Source organism: Neoarius graeffei, chromosome 20 (assembly GCF_027579695.1).
Source record: "Neoarius graeffei isolate fNeoGra1 chromosome 20, fNeoGra1.pri, whole genome shotgun sequence".
Classification (NCBI taxonomy): Eukaryota; Metazoa; Chordata; class Actinopteri; order Siluriformes; family Ariidae; genus Neoarius; species Neoarius graeffei.
Genome location: NC_083588.1, coordinates 65,364,541 through 65,388,946, shown reverse-complemented (window position 1 = coordinate 65,388,946; position 24,406 = coordinate 65,364,541). Strand labels below are relative to the sequence as shown.

Sequence of the window (24,406 nt, the reverse complement as noted above, 5' to 3'; positions counted from 1 at the left end):
ATGCTCGGCCACGCCCCCGCTGCCACAAATATATGCAATCTTAAAAACAAAACAGATGAAAAAACCTTAAAATCTGATTATCTGTTAATTATCTTCACATTAAGTTAATTAATAGCATGCATAACTATTGTCTTTGTATTTAGTTACAGCTACAATAGGATTAAAATTTATTTTACTAATGTCAAATTTAGCTCATAAACGCTTAAATTTGTTTAAGTTATGGCCGTTGATTCCTTGCTTGATAGACTGTTCCATGCTGTCGCTCCTCTGGATCAGATGGAGTTCTGAGTACAGTTTGTTTCTGGACTTGGAAGAATTACACTACCGTTCAAAAGTTTGGGGTCACTTTGAAATTGAAAGAAAAGCACTGTTCTTTTCAATGAAGATCACTTTAAACTAATCAGAAATCCACTCTATACATTGCTAATGTGCTAAATGACTATTCTAGCTGCAAATGTCTGGTTTTTGGTGCAATATCTCCATAGGTGTATAGAGGCCCATTTCCAGCAACTCTCACTCCAGTGTTCTAATGGTACAATGTGTTTGCTCATTGCCTCAGAAGGCTAATGGATGATTAGAAAACCCTTGTACAATCATGTTAGCACAGCTGAAAACAGTTGAGCTCTTTAGAGAAGCTATAAAACTGACCTTCCTTTGAGCAGATTGAGTTTCTGGAGCATCACATTTGTGGGGTCGATTAAATGCTCAAAATGGCCAGAAAAATGTCTCGACTATATTTTCTATTCATTTTACAACTTATGGTGGGAAATAAAAGTGTGACTTTTCATGGAAAACACAAAATTGTCTGGGCGACCCCAAACTTCTGAACGGTAGTGTATGTTTCCATTTCGTCGACTTTCATGGCTTGGATTCCTCTGTGCAAATAAATCCTTCAATTTTGTAACCTTTTATACATTTGAAGATTCTGTTAATTGTACCTTGTACATTGTCTCCAAACTGTCCCATCCTGTTTGTCTTCAAACTTCTTCAGCGCTAGTGTCCCATGACAGTTCATATCCAAAATGCCCGGCCCTCATAGGGAGGTTTTCCAGGTTGCTTAAATGTGTCTTGTTGCACGATCCCCAAACTATTAGACCATATGTAACTAATGACAGTACAGCCTTCATGTAAAAGTCCTCCAGTTGCTTCCGGGGGAGAAAATGTTTGGAAGGAGATGAAGGAGCAAGAAGGAGTGCTTCTGCAATGGGGGTCATGTTCATCCTTCGAGTCGAGCACATTTTGGTGGAGGAACAATAAACGATGATGTCAACATGTCAGGTTTTTCAGATATGAAAATAGGTGGGTCAAAAAAAAGACAAAAAACCAAAAGAGTCCTGACATCCAGACTTTCCCTTCATGTCCATGTCTTTTCATTCGCTGGTATTTAAACAATTTTTCAGTAGCATCCAGCAATCCTCTCTTCCTCCTGTAGATACTGTATGTCTACGTCTGTTGGACAGAGGTGGTATAATTTTGTTCCCATGCCACGTGTCTCATTACAGGAGACCCACACACACATTTTTTTTGCTACTCTCATCAAACACACCCACATCTAAATATAGAGTCAATGCTGGATGTGCAATCAGAAAGCATCTGCCCCTGCTCACACACTTGTTAATGTCGCTCAGGGTTCGACTGTCCGGCTGCGTTTTAATCGTTCGCTTTCAGAGCGTCTGTCACAGCTTTGTCTCTCAGATGTCTCTCTGGTAGGAGTGTTGGCTTCTCAATGACTAATTCTGAGCACTATCAGTGCCAGGCTCACATGATGTAGCTCTCTTCACAGTGTATGTCTACATATTCGCTTGGCTATTTCTTATTTCCAGTTCTGGCTGTTGCTTAGGCAACCGCCAACATCTTACTGACTGACTTACTGACTTAGTGACTGTGCCTGCTGCATGTATAAACATCACATAACGTGAAGATTTCAGCAGGGTCTTACAAGCACCAAGATGCCATGTTGCTCAGGGTATGGGGCAAGGACGAGGGAGGGGGAGGGGCGGGGAGATGGGTGTGATCATGTGCTTCCTTCACCCTTCTTTAGTCTCCATCATGAAGTTACACTTTTACTTTTCCAGCCTTGTACAAGTTTGTGGACCTTGTTTCTTTTAATGTATCAGATTCAGAAAAGAGAACTTTGGTACAGACGCTACTGAAAAGAAGAGGACTTACAAATCCATTAAAGCGATGTCGTGTTCAGGGAAAAGTATCAGGATACAGTGATGTAAGGGTGCGTGAGTTATGGTGTAGCCTTGTGTCATCAATACAGTATTCCATAAATGCATGAAAAGCTTGGGTGTTACAGCCCCAATTCCAAAAAAGTTGGGACGCTATTCATTCATTCATTCATTCATTCATTATCTCTAGCCGCTTTATCCTTCTACAGGGTCGCAGGCAAGCTGGAGCCTATCCCAGCTGACTACGGGCGAGAGGCGGGGTACACCCTGGACAAGTCGCCAGGTCATCACAGGGCTAACACATAGACACAGACAACCATTCACACTCACATTCACACCTACGGTCAATTTAGAGTCACCAGTTAACCTAACCTGCATGTCTTTGGACTGTGGGGGAAACCGGAGCACCCGGAGGAAACCCACGCGGACACGGGGAGAACATGCAAACTCCACACAGAAAGGCCCTCGCCGGCCACGGGGCTCGAACCCAGGACCTTCTTGCTGTGAGGCGACAGCGCTAACCACTACACCACCGTGCCGCCAGTTGGGACGCTATATAAAACATAAATAAAAACATAATGTGAAGATTCACAAATCATGCAAACCCTCTATTTCACTGCATTAAAATCAGACACGTGTCTGCAGTGGAAATCACTGTATGGGCTCAGGAACACTTCAGAAAACCATCGTCTGTGAAAACACTTCATTACTGCATCCACGAACGCAAGTCAAACCCAGATATAAACAATATCCAGAAACCCCGCCCCCTTCTCTGGGCCCGAGCTCTTTTATGATGGACTGAGGCGAAGTGGAAAACTGTCCTGAGGTCTGGCGAATCAAAAGTAGAAATTCTTTTTCGAATCATGGACCCCACGTCCTCCAGGCTAAAGAGGAGAGGGACCATCCGGCTTATCAGTGCATAGCCCAAAGGCCAGCATCTGTGATGGTATGAGGGTGCGTTAGTGCACATGACATGGGTAGCTTGTACATCTGGGAAGGCATCATTAATGCTGAATGATATAAACACGTTTCAGAGCAACATGCTGCCATCCAGACTAAATCTTTTTCAGGGAAGGCCTTCCTTCTTTCAGCGAGACAACGCCAAACCACTTTCTGCACATATTAAAACTGCAAGGCTCCATAGTAAAAGAGTCTGAGTGCTAAACTGGCCTGCTGCAGTCCAGCCCTGTTTCCCATTTAAAACATTTGGTGCATTATGAATCACAAAATACGACAAAGGAGACCCCGAACTGTTGAGCAACTGAAATTGTATATCAGGCGAGAATGGGGCAACATTTCTCTTTCAGAACTACAGCAGTTGGTCTCCTCAGATCCCAAACGTTTACAGAGTGTTGTTAAAAGTAGAGGTGACGCAACACAGTGGTAAACACGCCCCTGTCCCAACTTTTCTGAAACGCGCTGCTAATATCAAGTTCAAAATGAGCATATATTTTTCAAAAAACAAAATTTCTCAGTTTCAACATTTGATATGTTGTATTTGTACTATTTTCAATGAAGTATACGGTTTCCATGATTTGTAAATTATTGCATTCTGTTTTTATTTACAATTTACACAGCGTCCCAACTTTTTTGGAATTGGGGTTGTACAATATTCTCATGCTTTCAACATAAAGACTGTTCACCGTATTAATAACAGAGTTCTGTTACAGAGTACTGAAATTAGTGTAACAATGTCAGTGTTAGTGTATTTAGTAATGTTTGAGGAGAGCAGGTACAGCGCTACAGCAGTGCCACTGTTACAGTCTCATCCAAGAATCTGAGTTACACTTTGTGTTCATTGCAGTTAAGGACAGTAGTTTTTTTCCCCCCCACAGGTAATGCAGATTATGGTCACATTATGGTCCCCGTTAGAGTGTTACAGGTAATGCAAGTGCTGCAGTAACAACACCGAACCTGATTTACAGTGAAGGAGATGTTTGGATATTTCAGTGATAATGACAGTGTTACTTAACAGTTATTCGCTAAAGGTGAAGTGAATCTCGATGATTAATATACCTCCAGGACACTTTTTCAATGGAATAAAAACGTGTTCTATTCCCTTCGGGCAGGTTTCATTCATTTGGTTTGATAGCATGCAATATTGTTAGCATATCGCTTATCCTACATGTATTACGTCACTCTACCCAATGGAGAATGAGTGTTGAATATGGTTTACGATATTGCATGGTTGTCAAGACAACATGACGTCGCACGTCGGCGATGTAAAAGTTCCACACTGGCGAGCAACTGTGACAATCTGTAAATAAAAGTGGCTGCCAGGTTTGCTTCGTTAAATGCAGAAGATTTTGAGAGAATTTTGAAAGAGAAAGACGCGTTGAACACCCGAAAGGAATGTGTATGTATAATAATAATAATAATAATAATAATAATGGCGGGCGGCACGGTGGTGTAGTGGTTAGCACTGTCGCCTCACAGCAAGAAGGTCCGGGTTTCGCCCGTAGTCAGCTGGGATAGGATCCAGCTCGCCTGCGACCCTGTAGAACAGGATAAAGCGGCTACAGATAATGAGATGAGATGAGAATAATAATGGCTGGATTTTTTTGGGGGTCTATCAGATATATTCCATTCAGCTACTCGTTTTCGACTCGTTCAGTATCATGCTCGCTGAATGGAATATATCTGATAGACCACGAAAAAAAACCCAGCCGATATTATTTAAATGCGTGCAGACTTGTCACTTATCTACGCTGAGTCACATAAAATACTTTGTTTTGAAATGAATAAAATAAATCCCAATTCCACCTTCCCTTTCAATAGTTTTGGACCAAACTTTGGAGCATCTTTAGTGTTTTTAGGAACAGCATTTTCTTTCATCATTTGTAATTCTTCCTCACTTACGGTGACGAAGTGATTGGACGCTGTTGAGTCACTCGAGGTGATTATTGAGAAATAGTCCGAATCTCTCGACCAATCAGCACGCTCGATTTTCTATAATCACCTGCGTATTTATACTGAAATATTTTGTAATGTCAGAGTTCAGGAGTTAAAAGTGTTCCATTGTTACAGATCATCCCAGTATTACAGTGTACTGTAAACGTAGTATGGTTGCCGTGTTACCTCAACTCAGTCGCCATGTTACAGTGGTTGCACTGTTACAGTATAGTATAAGTATAGATTATATTGCTTTTTAATGACTACAGCACATCACTGTATAACAAAAATAAGTACTACTAAAATACCCCCTACAATCCCCCCCCTCCTGTACATGACTGTCGAAGGTATTTTACTATCAACTATTATATGATTCTTCTTTAAAAAAAATACTATTATGGCCCTTTTCCACTACCCTTTTTCAGCTCACTTCAGCCCGACACGGCTCGCGTTTCGACTACCAAAAAACAACACGACTCGGCTCGCTTCAGCCCTGCTTAGCCCCCAAAACTCGCACCGTTTTGGAGTGGGGCTGAAGCGAGCCAAAGCGAGCCGAGTGAGGTTGGGGGCGTGAGCAGACACTCCCCTGTGCACTGATTGGTGAGGAGGAGTGTCCTCACATGCCCACACACGCCCCACGAGCACGCTGGGATCTGTAAACACCGTAAACCCGGAAGAATAATAATTACGAATTACGAGAATTTCTGAAGCCTTATGCGCCTCGCCTCATCTATACGCTCTTGCCAGTATCTGTTGGCGTTGTCGGTGACAACAAGCCACAGCACCAAGACCAGCAACACTAACGACTCCATGTCCTCCATGTTTATTGTTTACTATCCGGGTCGTGAGACTACCGCTTAAAAGCTCACTGATGTCACTGTTTGCGCTGCTTAACGACATCATGTGACGTCCACCCACTTTCGCTAACTCCACCCAATGTGTCCACCCACTTCCAGCCAGCATGGTTCAGCGCGGTTGTAGTCGAAATGCAACTCCAACAGCCCCGCTCAGCTCGACTCAGCACGGCACGGCTCAGCCGCGTTTGTAGTGGAAAAGCGGCATTAGATTTAGATTATATGGGATGTCCACTATACAAGTCCCTGTTACGATAGAAACATTAATATCAAGCTGTAATTTAGCCTCGCATTCAGCCCGCATGTCGGAGCCATCAGAATAATCAGAATTGGTATAAAATATAAAGATTGATTAGTTTTGGAATCTTAGCCTGCGTGATAAAACTGGCAGGTATTTTCACTGTTTATTTTTAACGTTTTAAGTTACATGGGCATTTGACTGTCAGGGCTGGTGGCTTAATTGGACCAATAAAAAAAAACTAAAGAAGAGACTGTGACTAAAGTCGCAGTAATTTGTGCAAGCTGACCGTTGTCAGTTGAAAGTCAACGTGAAGGTCATTTTGCTGAACAAAATAAAAAAACTGATTGAAAAAATAATGAAAATTGACAGTTATAAGTGATTGAAAAAAAATCCATTTTTTCATGGATCATTCCGGATCAGTGATCCAGATCAGCACCAAAAGTCATAGCAACATAATTCAGCCCAGAGGGATTCTTCAGGTGAAATTTGGTGATGATTGGTTGAAAACTGAGGGAGAAATAGCGTCCTAAAAACTTTAGGAGAAAAAGAAGAAGAAAGTAGAAAGATCCTGAGTGAGAGTAGCAACTTGCGCTACGCTACGAGCACAAATTAATGAGAGACAAAAGAAAAATAATGGAAAATATTGGAAGGATTGGAGGAATGGGCAGGACAGAACAGGTCAGGAATAAATCATATTCTGTCTCTTATTGTGTATAATGATATTTAATTAACATCAGCAATTTGCAGTACTGCACCTGGGAGGAAAAGTGAAATGAAACAACTGCTGTTGAAATTTCAGCTTGTAATCGCAGTAAACTTCAACAATTAAAATGCTTTGTTGAGTCAAATTTTCACTTTGTGTCATGATAAAGTATCTGACTTGCTCTGGTACGACTCGTTGTTGTTTGAGCAATTTTTCAAATTGAGTCATTTGTCGAAGAAATTTGTGAAGATCAGAAATCTCGAGTAGGAACTGTGTCCGCCTGATTGTGCGTGACACCGTACTGCTCACTCTGTTTCTTTACAAAACAACATTTAGCAGCTAACATTAACTACTCAGTAGGCGAATCCAGATGTTTGACTAGTTCTGTATATTTTATCATGTTTTTAATCATAAAACAATGTAAGCAAGAACTTTTCTCACCTTTCTCAGTGTGAGCCAGCTCTACAACTTTACACCGACAGATCCTGAAAAATTCATTAAATTACGAGTAGATAAATAACCATTCTTCATGAGTTTGTTCCTCCAGCCTTCAGCTCCACTCATACTCAGTGGATCAGTCGCTCAACCACAACATCAGTGTGATCAGCTGCTCCAAATGAACGCACATCGCAATGATGTGTTCCTTCACACATCGCTGTTACTTCGCTTACACCTCGCTTACACCCTTACACCGGAGGAAGCGAAAATGAAAAATGAGTGTGAGAAAAGGCATAGTTGGTGTAGTGAAGGAGAGCTGGTGAGGAGATCTGTGTCAGTTGCGTGAGTCACATGCTCAGGGCGTGCCCTGATGTTATACTGTAATGTTTTATATACAGTAGTTGCAGTGTTACAGTATGTCGTAATATCAGAGGAAAGGAATTACAGTGTAACATTGCTACAGATAATGCTAGTTTTACAATGTACAGTAAACTCTGTGATAGTTTGATAGTGATTGCAGTGTTACACTGATTGGAGCATTGCAGTGGTTACAGTTGTTGCAGTCTAACAGGCTTAGATTGTGTTACGGTGATCTGTGTTATGGTGGTTGCAGTGATTCAGTGTTCTAATGGTCACTGTGGTAGTGTTTAGAGAGTTACATTGAGAGTTACATTGATGGTTGCAGTGATTGCAGTATTATCAGTGCCTGCAGTGTTAGTGTTTGGAGTGTTCCAGTGACTGCAGTGTTAGGGTTTGGAGTGTTCCAGTGACTGCAATGTTGCAGTCGACACAGTGTTACCGGTTTTGAAGTGTGACAGTAGTTGCAGTGTTTCAGTGACTGCAGTATTAGTGTTGGAGTGTTCCAGTGACTGCAGTGTTGGAGTGTTCCAGTGACTGCAGTGTTGGAGTGTTGGAGTGTTCCAGTGACTGCAGTGTTGGAGTGTTCCAGTGACTGCAGTGTTGGCGTGTTCCAGTGACTGCAGTGTTGGAGTGTTCCAGTGACTGCAGTGTTGCAGTGTTCCAGTGACTGCAGTGTTAGTGTTTAGAGTGTTCCAGTGACTGCAGTGTTGGAGTGTTCCAGTGACTGCAGTGCTAGTGTTGGAGTGTTCCAGTGACTGCAGTGTTGGAGTGTTCCAGTGACTGCAGTGTTAGTGTTTTGAGTGTTCCAGTGACTGCAATGTTGCAGTCAACACAGTGTTACCGGTTTTGAAGCATGACAGTAGTTGCAGTGTTCCAGTGACTGCAGTGTTAGTGTTGGAGTGTTCCAGTGACTGCAGTGTTGGTGTGTTCCAGTGACTGAAGTGTTGGAGTGTTCCAGTGACTGCAGTGTTAGTGTTTTGAGTGTTCCAGTGACTGCAATGTTGCAGTCAACACAGTGTTACCGGTTTTGAAGCATGACAGTAGTTGCAGTGTTCCAGTGACTGCAGTGTTAGTGTTGGAGTGTTCCAGTGACTGCAGTGTTGGAGTGTTCCAGTGACTGCAGTGTTGGAGTGTTCCAGTGACTGCAGTGTTAGTGTTTTGAGTGTTCCCGTGACTGCAATGTTGCAGTCGAAACAGTGTTACCGGTTTTGAAGCGTGACAGTAGTTGCAGTGTTCCAGTGACTGCAGTGTTGGAGTGTTGCAGTGGATGCAGTGTTAGTGTTAGGAGTGTTCCAGTGACTGCAGTGTTAGTGTTGGAGTGTTTCAGTGACTGCAGTGTTAGTGTTGGAGTGTTTCAGTGACTGCAGTGTTAGTGTTGGAGTGATCCAGTGACTGCAGTGTTAGTGTTTTGAGTGTTCCAGTGACTGCAATGTTGCAGTCGACACAGTGTTACCGGTTTTGAAGCGTGACAGTAGTTGCAGTGTTCCAGGACTGCAGTGTCAGTGTTGGAGTGTTCCAGTGTCTGGAGTGTTACACTGTTTGGAGCATTCCAGTGACTGCAGTGTTAGTGTTTGGAGTGTTCCAGTGACTGCAGTGTTTGGAGTGTTCCAGTGACTTCAGTGTTAGTGTTTGGAGTGTTCCAGTGACTGCAGTGTTGGAGTGTTCCAGTGGTTGGAGTGTTGGAGTGTTCCAGTGACTGCAGTGTTGGAGCGTTCCAGTGACTGCAGTGTTGGAGTGTTCCAGTGTATGGAGTGTTACAGTGTTTGGAGTGTTCCAGTGACTGCAGTGTTGGAGTGTTGCAGTGACTGCAGTGTTAGTGTTTGGAGTGTTGCAGTGTTCCAGTGACTGCAGTGCTGGAGTGTTCCAGTGGCTGCAATGTTAGTATTTGGAGCGTTCCATTGACTGCAGTGTTGGAGTGTTCCAGTAACTGCAGTGTTACAGTATTTGGAGCATTCCACTGATTGCATTGTTGGAGTGTTCCAGTGACTGCAGTGCTGGAGTGTTCCAGTGGCTGCAATGTTAATATTTGGAGCATTCCAGTGACTGCAGTGTTGGAGTGTTCCAGTGACTGCAGTGTTACAGTATTTGGAGCATTCCACTGATTGCATTGTTGGAGTGTTCCAGTGACTGGAGTGTTCCAGTGACTGCAGTGTTAGTGGTGGAGTGTTCCAGTGACTGCAGTGTTGGAGTGTTCCAGTGACTGGAGCATTACAGTATTTGGAGCGTTCCAGTGACTGCAGTGTTGGAGTGTTCCAGTGTATGGAGTGTTACAGTGTTTGGAGTGTTCCAGTGACTGCAGTGTTGGAGTGTTGCAGTGACTGCAGTGTTAGTGTTTGGAGTGTTGCAGTGTTCCAGTGACTGCAGTGCTGGAGTGTTCCAGTGGCTGCAATGTTAGTATTTGGAGCGTTCCATTGACTGCAGTGTTGGAGTGTTCCAGTGACTGGAGTGTTAATATTTGGAGCATTCCAGTGACTGCAGTGTTGGAGTGTTCCAGTGACTGCAGTGTTACAGTATTTGGAGCATTCCACTGATTGCATTGTTGGAGTGTTCCAGTGACTGGAGTGTTCCAGTGACTGCAGTGTTAGTGGTGGAGTGTTCCAGTGACTGAAATGTTAGTGGTGGAGTGTTCCAGTGACTGCAGTGTTGGAGTGTTCCAGTGACTGGAGCATTACAGTATTTGGAGCGTTCCAGTGACTCCAGTGTTGGAGTGTTCCAGTGTATGGAGTGTTCTAGTGACTGCAGTGTTGTGTTTGGAGTGTTCCAGTGACTGCAGTGTTGGAGTGTTCCAGTGACTGCAGTGTTAGTGTTTGAAGTGTTCCAGTGACTGCAGTGTTGGAGTGTTCCAGTGACTGGAGTGTTCTAGTGACTGCAGTGTTGTGTTTGGAGTGTTCCAGTGACTGCAGTGTTAGTGTTGGAGTGTTCCAGTGACTGCAGTGTTAGTGTTTGAAGTGTTCCAGTGACTGCAGTGTTGGAGTGTTCCAGTGACTGAGTGTTAGTGTTGGAGTGTTCCAGTGACTGCAGTGTTGGAGTGTTCCAATGACTGCAGTGTTGGAGTGTTCCAGTGACTGTAGTGTTGCAGTAGACACAGAGTTACCAGTTTTGAAGTGTGACAGTAGTTGCAATGTTCCAGTGACTGCAGTGTTAGTGTTTGAAGCATTCCAGTGACTGCAGTGTTGGAGTGTTCCAGTGACTGCAGTGTTGGAGTGTTCCAGTGACTGCCGTGTTAGTGTTGGAGTGTTCCAGTGACTGCAGTGTTGGAGTGTTCCAGTGACTGCAGTGTTGGAGTGTTCCAGTGACTGCCGTGTTAGTGTTGGAGTGTTCCAGTGACTGCAGTGTTGGAGTGTTCCAGTGACTGCAGTGTTAGTGTTGGAGTGTTCCAGTGACTGCAGTGTTGGAGTGTTCCAGTGACTGCCGTGTTAGTGTTGGAGTGTTCCAGTGACTGCAGTGTTGGAGTGTTCCAGTGACTGCAGTGTTGGAGTGTTCCAGTGACTGCCGTGTTAGTGTTGGAGTGTTCCAGTGACTGCAGTGTTGGAGTGTTCCAGTGACTGCAGTGTTGGAGTGTTCCAGTGACTGCCGTGTTAGTGTTGGAGTGTTCCAGTGACTGCAGTGTTGGTGTGTTCCAGTGACTGCAGTGTTTTAGTAGACACAGTGTTGCTGGTCTTGAAGTGTTACAGTAGTTGCAGTGTTAGTGTTTGGACTGTTTGAGTCGTTGCAGTGATACAGCCTTACAGCACTTGCAGATTTACAGCGGCTGCACAGTGTTACAGATGAATGACAGGACAGGATGACAGGATTACGCAGATGTTCCTATGATGCATTTTCCAAACCAAACCCTCTTATCCCCCTGTCCTCTGACCCTCCCTTCCCCCAGGTTTAAGCAAGGCGCTGTAGGACTATCACCTGCTCCAATGTCTCTTTTGTGCACTATAGGAAGTGTTTTTGTCTCTCTCCTTTTCTGCTCTTCTCTCTCGCTGCGTTTCTCAGCCCTCTCTGTATTCTGTCCCCGGCATCGTGGCTCACACTGCCAACTCTGCTCAGTGTTTCTCCTCCACTAAACCTTCCTCCTTCTCTATCTCTGTGTTTCTCTTAGTGACTACATAATCAAGGAGAAAACTGTGCTCCTGCAGAAAAAAGACAGCGAGGGTTTCGGCTTTGTGCTGAGAGGGGCCAAGGGTAAGAAGCCTCATCCTCACTGTCTGCCATTCTCTCTCTCTCTCTCTCTCTCTCTCTCTCTCTCTCTCAACAGACTCTTATTGATGCCTTGCCAAGTGCTCTATTATTCCACTGTTGTATTCAAAGCTCAGGTTAGGTGACATCATCGCTTCTCCTCTCCATGACCTACCCTTCACTGCCTCTGCGACTTGTATGGCAGACACTATGTCACTCCGGTACGTGATATCGAGAATTTCTTTTATATCTGGAACTGTGTGGCTGTGTGTTCTGTAGCACAGACACCCATCGAAGAGTTTACGCCCACCCCAGCCTTTCCAGCACTGCAGTACCTTGAGTCTGTGGACGAGGGAGGCGTGGCCTGGAGGGCTGGTCTACGAATGGGCGACTTCCTGATTGAGGTGCGTGTGCGGCAGCATCATGGGTTAGAACGTGGAACCTTTATTTTTCACTTCCTAACTCACTTGTATGTGGCAACCAACACCCGTGTGCTGTCTTCCCTCAGGTAAACGGTCAGAATGTGGTGAAAGTCGGCCACAGGCAGGTGGTCAACATGATCAGACAAGGCGGAAACAGCCTGATGGTCAAGGTGGTGATGGTGACCCGCAATCCTGATATGGAGGAAGGCTCCCGAAAGAAAAGTAAGGACGCTGATGATGATCGTATAACTTTTCTTTCATACAAAGACATGTTTTTGCTCGATCATAGGTGATGTATAATAATATAGTCTTAAATATGCTCGTGTTTAACAGTAAAAATAAAATATTAAATAGTCAAAGAAGAAGTTATTAACGATTTGTATGGAAAAAAATACGAGCGTGTCAATGATGGCGTAGCTCACTCCGGCTCCGTCTGGTCCAGAAGGAACGATCTAAAATGAGCCACCTTGCGCAATAAATGTTGCGAGCTATATACACTATATACAAGCTATATATAGAAGCGATATCCACCCTAGGAATACTGACCTATTTACCAGAAAGAATCCAAAACGGCGAGGAATTGACTGAGAAGAAGTGATTTTTGTTGAACTGCTCATTAAGGCTTAATTAGTCCATAACTTCATTAATAATTGTAATTAAATCTGGGTAGAAGTTATCTGCACCCTGACCTTCATTCCAGAAAGAATCAAAATCAGTGAAGAACTGAGGGAGAAGAAGCGATTTGTGTGGAAACTGCTCGTTAGGGCTTAATTACTCCATATCTTCATTATTAATTGCAATTATGTATATTTGGGTGAAGCTACATGCACCCCAGGCAGACCTACCTTCCTGCCAAAAAGAATAAAAATCAGTGAAGAATTGAGAGAGAAGAAGCGATTTTCGAAACATGGACGACGCTAGACAGACGATGGACAATACATGATGATCACCTGTCAGCCGGATGAGTTAACAAGTTTTCAGATCATGGTTGGAGTGGAGTTAACATTTACCACTTTCTTTCTATGAAATTGAAATAAAATCCACACATAAAACCCTCGATTATTTGTCATTCTATCAAAATTTTAATTTTCTGTGGGTCGTTGGCGCTCTCTGCAATCATGTGAGTCGTTGAAGTATGGCAGAGAGCCACCAACCCACAGATCACCCTAACAACCCTCTAGACTGCCAACACCATTCACTCCTGGCCTCCAGTGACCCTAACACCTACAGCATGACTGAGACGGTCAACGACCCATGTGACCTCAACAACTCGCCGTCGGGTTGCTTTTGGTCCACTAGAGGATAAATACCTGGAACTCCCCACTAGTCAGACAGAACTGAAGAAGCCTTTTGGATGAGAGATGAAAAGTCTTCAAGGATTTCAAGCAAGTCCGGCTGCTTTCTTTAGCACCTATGGATTAACAGTGGATGTTATCACAAAGGATCTTTACATGTGATCTTCCTGTGTTCGTGTGGGATTCCTCTGGGTTTTTGGATTTCCTCCCACCTTCTAAAAACATGGCGGAAGGTGGATTGGCTGTTAAATTTCCAGGGTGTATTTCCATCTCATGGCCAGGATTCCCGGGATGCACCTTCACGCTGACCAGGATAAAGATGAATACATGAATTTGATCTTGCTTGCGAATATTAGCTGGTTATGGACCAGAAGCAGTTTTTCATGTGTTGGGAAATAACATACATAGAAAGAAAGATGGATAGGGGTCTGTGTTACTGGAGGATACTTGAGTTCCATGCTTACTAGTGACCAGCTTGTAGAGATTTGGATGCAGTGTGGGATGAAAAATGGCTTCCGGAGAGAACACTCGGTAAAATGTGCTTGAGGAGTCGACGGTTGAGCCAAATGCATTGCTGGCATTGACTGTGGGGGAAATCTAAATGAAAAACATCTGTTGTTTGAGCCTTTCCAACAATCTACTTCAAAATGTTTGACCTTCAAAGTGAGAAGGCTTTCAAGCTGCTTCTGTATATAATGATGATGATGATGATGTAATTCTAATAATGATCATCTTTCTTATTCTTTCTTTTCCCAGTCCCTCAGCAGAGTAAAAGGCTGAGCACTCCGGCCATCGCACTGCGCTCCAAATCCATGACCTCGGAGCTGGAGGAGATGGGTAAGGACCAGGATGAAAATGCAGAAGAAGATAGAAAAGATCAGAGAATTACTAGAGATAAATAGGATAGAGATTGTAGAGACTGAAAGATGTTGAGAGAGTAAGTACATATGGGAGTAGGGATGAGGTTGGAGAAGACAGATTGTGTGAGAGAGAGAGAGGGTGGATGAGAAGCAGAAAGCCAACGACGTCTTGAGGAGGAAAGATGACTAAAAGAATGTGGTGAGACGTGTGAGAGGGAGACGGAAGAACAGAGGGATGGGGGTGAAAAAAATTAAAGCGTCAAGTCTCAATCCATCTCACTGTTCTTTCAGAGATCTCCCACTGTCACTGTCAGCACCCACAGCACAGGTAACACCTCCCATCCTCACCCAAAATAACCCCACCCACCCTCACCCCTCCGTCTCTTTCTGCCCGAGTGAAGAATAAAACTCAGCCCTGTCATACGGCCACAGCGTTCCCACGTCCCCGTGGTGGCTGTAGTTTGTCTCTTTGTTGCCGTAGTAACACCACAGGGGGTGGGTGTTGGTGGAAAAGAAGACGTTGTGTGGGCTGGTTCACAGAATGCACAGGGCAGGCTGGACAGGTTCTGAGCATGCTCAGTGTGGACTGGACAGGTCCTGAATATTCTCACTGTGGACTGGACGGGTTCTGAACATTCTCACTGTGGACTGGACAGGTTCTGAGCATGCTCAGTGTGGACTGGATGGTTTTTGAGCATGCTCAGTGTGGACTGGATGGTTTTTGAGCATGCTCAGTGTGGACTGGATGGTTTTTGAGCATGCTCAGTGCAGGTTCGACTCGTTCTGATATATGCACTGCAGTGAGCATGTAGTTCTGGGCATGTGCAGACTGTACTGGTTCTGTGGTTTTGGTTCTGAGCATGTTCAGTGCAGTTTTGTCAAGTTCTGAGCATGCTGGACAAAACCACCGTCCTGTCCTGGTTCTGTGGGCTGGAGACTCAGCAGGTGGACACCTGAGACAAAGACCCAGCGTGTCCTCACAGCTTAGTGATCCGAAAACTGTTGATAACGAGCCACAGTTATTCCTGAACACACCCACGATGAAGAACTGTGTTTATTTCATCTGTTATCAGGAACCACATTCAGACCCAAACACACGCTCAGAGCTCACCCTTTTCGTGACGGAGGTGTGACCCAAAGTTTGAAGGTGCAGATCGGACGTTATGAAGTGAATCATCCGGAAAGATGAAAAGCATGAAAAGATATTTTCTGATCTCGTCTCACCCTCCCCCCCCCTCTTTTTTTTAACACAGCAGGTCATTTTAACCTTATCAAAAATAAGCGCCAGGTGTTAAAAGCATGCCAATGTTGTGCCACTCTCCGCCATATGCTTTATTCTAATGTGCTGAATTAATGCAGCTTGGGTTCGCTTACCTCATTTCACCCCTCGCCCCTCTCCCGCTTCCTGTTGCAGTGTGATCGCTTCAGCACAAACAGGAGAGCAGGGCGTTTCTTTCAAATAGTATTTATGGAAAATTTCAACATAGCTTTCACCACTGACACATCCGACAGTCTTTCAGTCTCTACGTGCTCCTCTGAACCCTTCCCCTCATGCAGCTCTCTTAGTGCTCTAACCCTTGACCTCATTGACCTTTGACCCCTTTTCCTTCCTTTTGCTTGTCCTGGTTGATGCCACACAGTTGACAGAGGTAAGAAATACTGATGTATGACTGCTTACTACGTGTGTGTGTTCCTAAATTTCCATTTTGATTCGCGTTTTTTTTTTTTTAATCTTAACTGAAACTCTTTGTTTGCTTCCTCTCACAGCTTCAGCCCCCTGGAAAAAAAAATCAGGTAATGTGTGTGTGTGTGTGTGTGTGTGTGTGTGTGTGTGTGTGTGTGTGTAAAATTGCTTTTTGGTTTTTTTAAATAGAAAAAAGAGCTGGCAATGAAATAATTGACAGTTATTCCACGAAATCGAGTCGTACATGAGCTGATGGGCGACGAGGCGCGTAGCACTGAGTTGCCTATAATCCGTGTACGACGAGATTGAGTGGAATAACTGTTTTATTCTCTCCAAAGTCACTGGATTTTGAGAAACTGAGTATTTTTATTTTTTGCAAATTTGATGAATAAAAATTTTACAAAACGTCCAACAAAGTAATTTCCACTTAGAATGTAAACAAATCGGCGAAATGACAGGAACAATTTGTGAAAAATGCGATAATAATAATAATTCTTGAAAAATAAAAAAGATTTTATTTTATTCATCCTCGGTTGGTTCAGAAACACGCTCCGCCATTTTGTTTTTCTCTACTCACAATATATGAGCTGATATCCTAGTCGTAGGGTACCCAATCAGAGCGTGTGATTGCTCATATCCAGTGAATGTGGACAGAATAATTTCTTTTAAACATGTAAATAAGGAACAAAAGGAAACTTTTTTTTTGGAAAATAATAAACAATGGTATTATGTTACCTGAGTGAAAATGGATTCTTTTCTGTAAAAGTTAATCCCAAAGTGTTTTATTTCGCTTATACCCAGGGCCGCTGACAGCTTTGGCTGGGCCCGGGACAAAATGCTCTGAATGGGCCCCCCCCCCGGGCCAACCCACACACACACCCACCTCTCTTATCCCAGTCTCTACTCACGCGATTGGGGTGCTCTTGAAGGAGCAGCGATGGACGGGGGATTTCGGGCAGGGCTGGGGGCGAACATAGTATACTGTGTGTGCGTACTGTCCAGTGTGAAAAGCAGAGAAGAACACACCGCTAGAGAAACGGCGGGATATGATTGCGGGCTAATGTGAATATTCTTAGCTTCAATCAGATATATGAAACACAATGTTATTAAGCCGTTGTGGTTATGAAATGATTCAATGCCCTGTGCGTTTGATATGGTGTTCAGTGTGACTTGCTCTCCCCTCGTTTGTAACATGAATTGCGTGCGGCGCGTGCCTTGGTTGGGGTTACTTTACGGGGCTGGAAAAAGTTGGCTGTGTCTTACCTGGCTCAGCTGCCCCACTGCCTTTGCTAGTACCTGCTGCATCATCCGAATCTTTTTTAAAATATTTATGCAGTGAGCCCCTGAGCCTCTTGGTTTCTTCCTCTCTTTTTCTCTTTTCTTTTCTGTGCTCCTGACTTGTGCATGTTGGCAAATGGCACGCACGCTGATTGTCGAAGCGTTTTTTTTCCCTTAAAGGTGGAGTATGAAATTTTGGAATAACGGTTCCCGCAAGCCATATTTTGAAAAGAAGCACGCCCGCCCTCGCCATGCTCCCACCCCCCGCGTCTCCACCCTCCTCCCCCTTATAAAGCCTGAGAAAGTCAGCCTTTATAATGGGTGTCTATTGTGTTACACACCAGTGGAGAGTGTAGAGAGATTGGAAAAATAGCTCAAACTTTCTCATTTAAACTGTGTTTTCAGCCCCAGTTTTCACTCCACACACATAATTTTCTCAAAAGTAGTAGCCACACTTGTCCTGATTCACACAATGTGTCTACCTACACGATAGGACTTGCAGTTTTTGAATGAGAAGCCTGAAAGTGAGGAGAGGGCAGCCGCGCAGCCCCATAGACTCCCATTATAAACTTGGCAGAAAAGCTACTCGTTTTTAACTCGCTCTAGTGACCTCATTTTTTACACTACAGACAAATAAATTACATCAGTGTGTTCAGGAGAGCCTTGTGGCGCTCACTGTGAAAGAATTTTGTGAATATCTCCTTCCGTTTTCGTGTAAATCCCCGTTGTTTGGAGGGAGCGCACTGAGAAAATCCTGTGACACTCTGCTCGCAGCGCGCGGGTTGGGGGAGGGGCTGCTCGCTCTCTCTCACACACACACAGAAGGGACGGGCTGAAAGAGTCAGACCAAACCATTTTTGCATTAGGGGTGGTAGGGGGTTCTTGACGCCTTTTTCAAAGACAATAAAGGCAAAAGATCTAGAAATCATTTATTGAATGCAAATATAGCACATTTCTCCCCCAAATCAACACATTTTGAAATGAAATAAAATAATCGCAACATCATGAGAGCCCAGTTCTGGGCCCCCCCATTCCTGGGCCCGAGACAACATACCCGTTTGTCCCCCCCTGTCGGCGGGCCTGCTTATACCAAAACAATTTGCCAACAATTAAAATGTTCATTTACATAGGAATGACAAGTTGTACTTTTTATCCATTTATAGTTACATTTATTTTTGTGTGGAAGTTAGTTCCTGTTCATTCTTATAGCAGCTACGTATAAACAGTCATTCCAGTCATTCAGCGACTTCTCTATCTTTCTTTCTCTCTCTTTAAGTTCTTAAGACAAAAAAAAGCGCAGCTTGTTCCATCATGTTACTGAGAAACTGCAAAGAAGCGTAAACTCCTCTGTCCTGAAGATGCCGGAAAACTTAAAGTTCCAGCTTCACCTCTGACTGTTACACGGCGCTGCACTGGAGACTCCTTCTAGAAACATTACAGAAATAAACATCTCCTTGCTTTCAGAAAACTTCACCATATCAACTGTTATATATTTAAAAAAAATCTCTTTATTAATAGCCTTAGAGTATCTGCAGTGCTGATTGGTCAGGAGGTTACAAAAATAAAAGAAAACAAACAGAAAACCTCAATTTATTTCACTCTGCACTTTTCTGGAAAGATGAGCCTTATAGCAAATTGTGAACAATAAAACCTGAGCTGTTCACTCGTATTCCCTGTGATGACTTATGAATGCGAATCTTGGGAATTGAACAGCGCAGCGAAAGACCAGATATCATCATGTAAGTTATGGCGCTGGCGAAGACTCCTGCATATTTCATGGTGTGATCGCAAAACAAATGAGTGGGTATTAAATGAGATCGGTGTACAAAAGCAATCGCTGTTAAACTGTATTCAGTTGCGCAAACTGACGTATTTTGGTCATCGTTCCAGACGGCAGGGCGACAATCTAGAAAAGATAATTTTGCAAGGAAAAGTGGCTGGTAAGAGGAAGTGCAGAAGGTAAAAGATGAGATTTGTCGATAACATCAAGGAGCTGACAGGACTTCCAATCAACGAGGCCAAGTGATTGGCTGAAGATAGGGAAAGATGGCGAGCTTTGTTGTTAAGAGTCACTATGGGACGGTGACTGGCCTGAAGGACAGTAGCAAAACCTGAGACATCAGTGCTTTTAAAAATCAATTGTTTCCTCGTAAGACTTCATGTAAAACATGAGCTGAGGGATGAGAAAAATTTAAATAAAAATAACCTCAGTGAGTCTGGAGCTCATACGGGCCACTGCTGTCGCGTGTGAGTTTGAAATCTGATCACTCCTGTAGGAGGAGTAGCGATTTTTGTGAAATTGCATATGACCCTGTGTAGCCACATCCATGGCAGGTGGCGCCACCTGGTGTACAATTCTTGTTGGAAAATGTCTTGAGTCTTCTGGGTGAGTTTCAGTGAAAACGTCCCAGCAGTTTATGAAGAGTAGCGTTTAATATGACAAGTCACCCAAAAATTTCAGACCACCATCTTGACAACTTTTATACACACCAACCTGGGGAACGTTGTCTGTGAGTTTGATCGAAATCCAATCAGTCCTGTAGGAGGAGTAGCGATTTTTGTAAATTGTGGACGGACAACAGATGACGCGTGATCACATAAGGTCATCCAGTGTCAGGTTTCTGCTGTAGCTTGGAGTGGGTCTGTAAATCTGTTTCTGGGCCAAAGCCAATCAGGATTTACCATAACCGTGTGTGTGTGTGTGTGTGTGTGTGTGTGTGTGTGTGTGTGTGTGTGTTTTTACAGAGTTTGAATCCTCACAAGCTACAGAGAAAAAACGGACCGTCTATCAGATGGCTTTGAGTAAGAAATCTCAGTATTTTGTGTATTTCTGTTCAGTGATGTGGATGAATTTGTAAATACGCAGAAACAAAAGTGTTTAAAAATGTAAAATTACATTACAGAGCTTCACACTGTCATTTGAAACACATTTATAAAGATTTGAGCTGATATTTTTATGAAAAACTTTTTACTTGGTCAAATCTCTGTTCCAGTTGTCACGGTTCGCCACTAACAGAATTTTATAGAGTGGGTTCCTCTCTGTGTTCAGATAAACTGGATGAGATTTTAGCTGCAGCGCAGCAGACCATCAGCACCAATGAGACCCCAGTGCCACGAGGCCAAGCAGTGAAGCGTGAGAGAGGCCGGGGCTTTTACAACGAGGTGTGTGTGTGTGTGTGTGGGTTTAGTGTGGACAAATACATTTGTAGTTGTAAATATACAGTGATCTTTTAAATCAAATTGACATCATGGTGGTGATGAGAGGATTAAAAAAAAATTAAATCACAAAACATTTTCATTAAGATCTCTTTTCTACATTACTTTTTAAAAGTAATTTATTTATTTTTTATTTATAGTCAGCACTTAAATTTGATAAAGAAAGTCAAAGCATGTAAAAGGTAATGAAAATGTGTTAAAAATAAATAAAAAATAATAGGAACACATGGGAAAATGAACTAAAAATAATGAAATGTAAAAGAGTGAAATTATAAAAAAAATAAACAAACAAACAAAAAAACCCTTACAACTCCAGTTGCAAATAAGTTGGACGCTGTGCAAAATGTAAATAAAAACAGAATGCTATGATTTGCAAATCATGGAAACCCAGTATTTCAAAAAAGCTGGGACGGGGCAACAAAAGACTGAAAAAGTTGTGTAATGCTAAAAACACCCAAAAAACCCTAATTAGGTTAATTGTTAACAGGTCCGTAAGATGATCGGGTATAAAAAGAGCAGCCCAGAGGGGCGGAGTCTCTCAGAAGTAAAGACGGGGAGGGGTTCACCGCTCTCTGAAAGACTGCGTGGGCAAACAGTGCAACACGTTAAGAATAACGTTCCTCAATGTAAAACTACCAAGAATTTGTGGATCACATCATCTGTGGTCCATAATATCATTAAAAGATTCAGAGAATCTGGAGAAATCTCTGTACACGAGAGACAAGGCTGAAAACTGACGCTGGATGCCTGTGATCTTCAGGCCCTCAGGAGACACTGCATTTAAAGCAGACACATGTCTGTAGTGGAAATCACTGTACGGGCTCAGGAACACTTCAGAAAACCATCGTCTGTGAAAACACTTCATTACTGCATCCATAAATGCAAGTTAAAACCAGATATAAACAATATCCAGAAACCCCGCCCCCTTCTCTGGGCCCGAGCTCTTTTATGATGGACTGAGGCGAAGTGGAAAACTGTCCCGAGGTCTGACGAATCAAAAGGAGAAATTCTTTTTTGAAATCATGGACCCCACATCCTCCAGGATAAAGAGGAGAGGGACCATCCGGCTTGTTATCAGTGCACAGCTCAAAAGCATCTGTGATGGTATGAGGGGGCGTTAGTGCACATGACATGGGTAGCTTGTACATCTGGGAAGGCATCATTAATGCTGAATGATATAAACACGTTTCAGAGCAACATGCTGCCATCCAGACTAAATCTTTTTCAGGGAAGGCCTTCCTTCTTTCAGCGAGACAACGCCAAACCGCTTTCTGCACATATTAAAACTGCAAGGCTCCATAGTAAAAGAGTCCGAGTGCTAAACTGGCCTGCTGCAGTCCAGACCTGTTTCCCATTTAAAACATTTGGTGCATTATGAATTGCAAAATACGACAAAGGAGACCCCGAACTGTTGAGCAACTGAAATTGTATATCAGGCGAGAATGGAACAACATTTCTCTTTCAGAACTACAGCAGTTGGTCTCCTCAGTTCCCAAACGTTTACAGAGTGTTGTTAAAAGTAGAGGTGACGCAACACAGTGGTAAACACGCCCCTGTCCCAACTTTTCTGAAACGTGCTAAAATCGAGTTCAAAATGAGCATATATTTTTCAAAAAATTAAATTTCTCAGTTTCAACATTTGATAGGTTGTATTTGTACTATTTTCAATGAAATACAGGGTTTCCATGATTTGCAAATCATTGCATTCTGTTTTTATTTACAGTTTACACAGCATCCTGATTTTTTTCGAATTGGGGTTGTAATTGTGAGTTAGATTAATAATATTTACTTTTTCGTTAATTCATTGCCATTTAGATTTCGTATGAATTAATTTACACTTAACATTTTTTTTCATATATTTTATTTTTTTCTTATTTTTATTTTGTTTGCTATTTATGGCTTTTTTTTAATGTCCTTCCATTCATGAAACTCTGTGATATAAAAGCAAACAGAAAGTATCAGAAGCAATAGGACAGAAGGGTTTTGCCCAGGGTAGAGTGTCAGAATTTGTTGATGTTTGTCATATCTCATTATTTTGCATCCTAGGTTTGAGCTGTGATTTGTATTTAAAAAAGAAAAAAGTGTTTAATGGCACCCTCTAGTGGTGACAGGAATTGTTGGTCCACTTTAAAGGGGACATGCCGGGAAACTGTTCTTTTTTTTTTTTCTTTTTTTTGAAATATGTTGACATGACATAGGGGAAGTACTGGGCCTATCAGTGAGGACTGTTACATTCTCAGTCTGTAATGGCCATAGAAAGGAAACAGACAGAGAGAACAGGCTAATTACAATTACAAAATTGCAGGCATCTCAATTTTTACAGTCCCACCCCTCATTAACATAAGACTGCCCATAGCAATCTGGAGCCATCTCCCAAGCAGAGATGTCGAAGTGTCTGCTCCTTCATCTTTCTCTTCCAACTTGGATTCCAACATGTAAAGACTGTAGTCCTGGCCCTGAAGCCAGAGCTTGCCTTTCAGTGATTTAGCTATAATTCCATACATGTTGGCAGAGAGGGTGTGGCTGACAGGGTTCTTGTTTAAAGATGTTAGCCAATCAGAGTGAAGCTAATTACATATTTAATATTTAAAAGCACAGCCACAAAATCAGCCTGCCTTATCTGATAGGGTTTTAATAACCTGTGAGAACCAAGGTGTTTTTTCAATAAAAAACTTGCAGATTTTACAAAAGCCTTTCAAAGAACAATAGAAAATAATGAAAAAGTGTATGGCATGTCCCCTTTAAAACTTGTTTAATTAAAACTTTCAGGTAAATTGTTTCACAGTGAAAATAATAAATATGTAGTCTATATATTCATTTATATCACTCTATTTCCTCCAATCCCTCCTTTTCTTTTCACCAGTCAAACTTTGACCAATCAGGGATGGGAATAACGTCGTCTGGGCCAGGGCTCAGCTATGACCGTGGCCCATTTGTGTCTGCCCACGCCCCCCAGCACGGTATGCTGCGACAGAAGTCCATCGGTGAGGCTGTCCCTCTGTCTGTCTGCCTGTCTGTCTGCGCGCCTGTGTTTTTGCCTGTGCCTGTGCTTCTAGATCGCCAATGTAGCTTTGGGTTTGCAAAAATCCAGCTTGGTAAACACCAAACGCTTGACACTCACCAGCTTCCACTTTGTTCTGCTCCATGAGTTTCAGCCTGGCTTATCTGATCATCCCAAAACAGACAGAGAAGTGATGTTGATGGCATGTCAAAACCTTGCTATGCTAGGCTACATTTATGGAGTGGAACACAGGGAATGCTTGTAAGATTCAGGATGGATTTTACCAGGCTGCTGTAGTACGTCTTCCTCAGACGTCAAAAAAAAAAAAAAAAAAAACCTCTTGCTTTTGAAGCTTGCTTGTAGCTCAGCAGTAGCTAAGCTAATTAGTTCAACTGGGTTTATTTGGGGCCTCCACTTTTTCATTTACAGTATATTACAGGCATTTAGCAGACACTCTTATCCAGAGTAACGTACAACATACCCAGAGCAGCCTGGCGGTTAGGTACCTTGCTCAAAGACACTTTAGCCATTTCTGTTGGTCCAGGGAATCAAACAGGCAACCTTTTGGTCCCAAAGCTGCCTCTCTAATCTTTAGGCCATGGCTTCCCCCCTTTTTTGAAATCTTAAGGAGTAACTCTTGTTCTTCGTGGAAATCATTTGACTGCCCAATTCAATATGTCTGTGTTTTAGCACATACAAACTCTCGACATGACTAATTGCCCATCTCCCAACATAGATAATGCTGTCATTCTGTATTGAGCAGGGTTGCCAACTTTCACAGTCCTGTGTTACACCAAATCCTAAAAAAAATCCTATAGCAT

At 43.0% G+C, this 24,406-nt stretch overlaps 1 protein-coding gene across 1 annotated transcript in view; it reads left to right on the top strand.

The window, feature by feature from the left end:
* The window catches only part of shank1 (SH3 and multiple ankyrin repeat domains 1), a 115,408-nt gene that overhangs the window by 78,668 nt on the left and 12,334 nt on the right, over window positions 1-24,406 (top strand). The window contains exons 15-23 of the mRNA XM_060902699.1: window positions 11,753-11,835; window positions 12,109-12,233; window positions 12,338-12,473; window positions 14,303-14,383; window positions 16,047-16,055; window positions 16,174-16,200; window positions 20,114-20,170; window positions 20,418-20,530; window positions 23,448-23,568. Coding sequence (XP_060758682.1) covers window positions 11,753-11,835; window positions 12,109-12,233; window positions 12,338-12,473; window positions 14,303-14,383; window positions 16,047-16,055; window positions 16,174-16,200; window positions 20,114-20,170; window positions 20,418-20,530; window positions 23,448-23,568 — 752 coding nt within the window. The remainder of the gene's footprint in view (window positions 1-11,752; window positions 11,836-12,108; window positions 12,234-12,337; window positions 12,474-14,302; window positions 14,384-16,046; window positions 16,056-16,173; window positions 16,201-20,113; window positions 20,171-20,417; window positions 20,531-23,447; window positions 23,569-24,406) is intronic.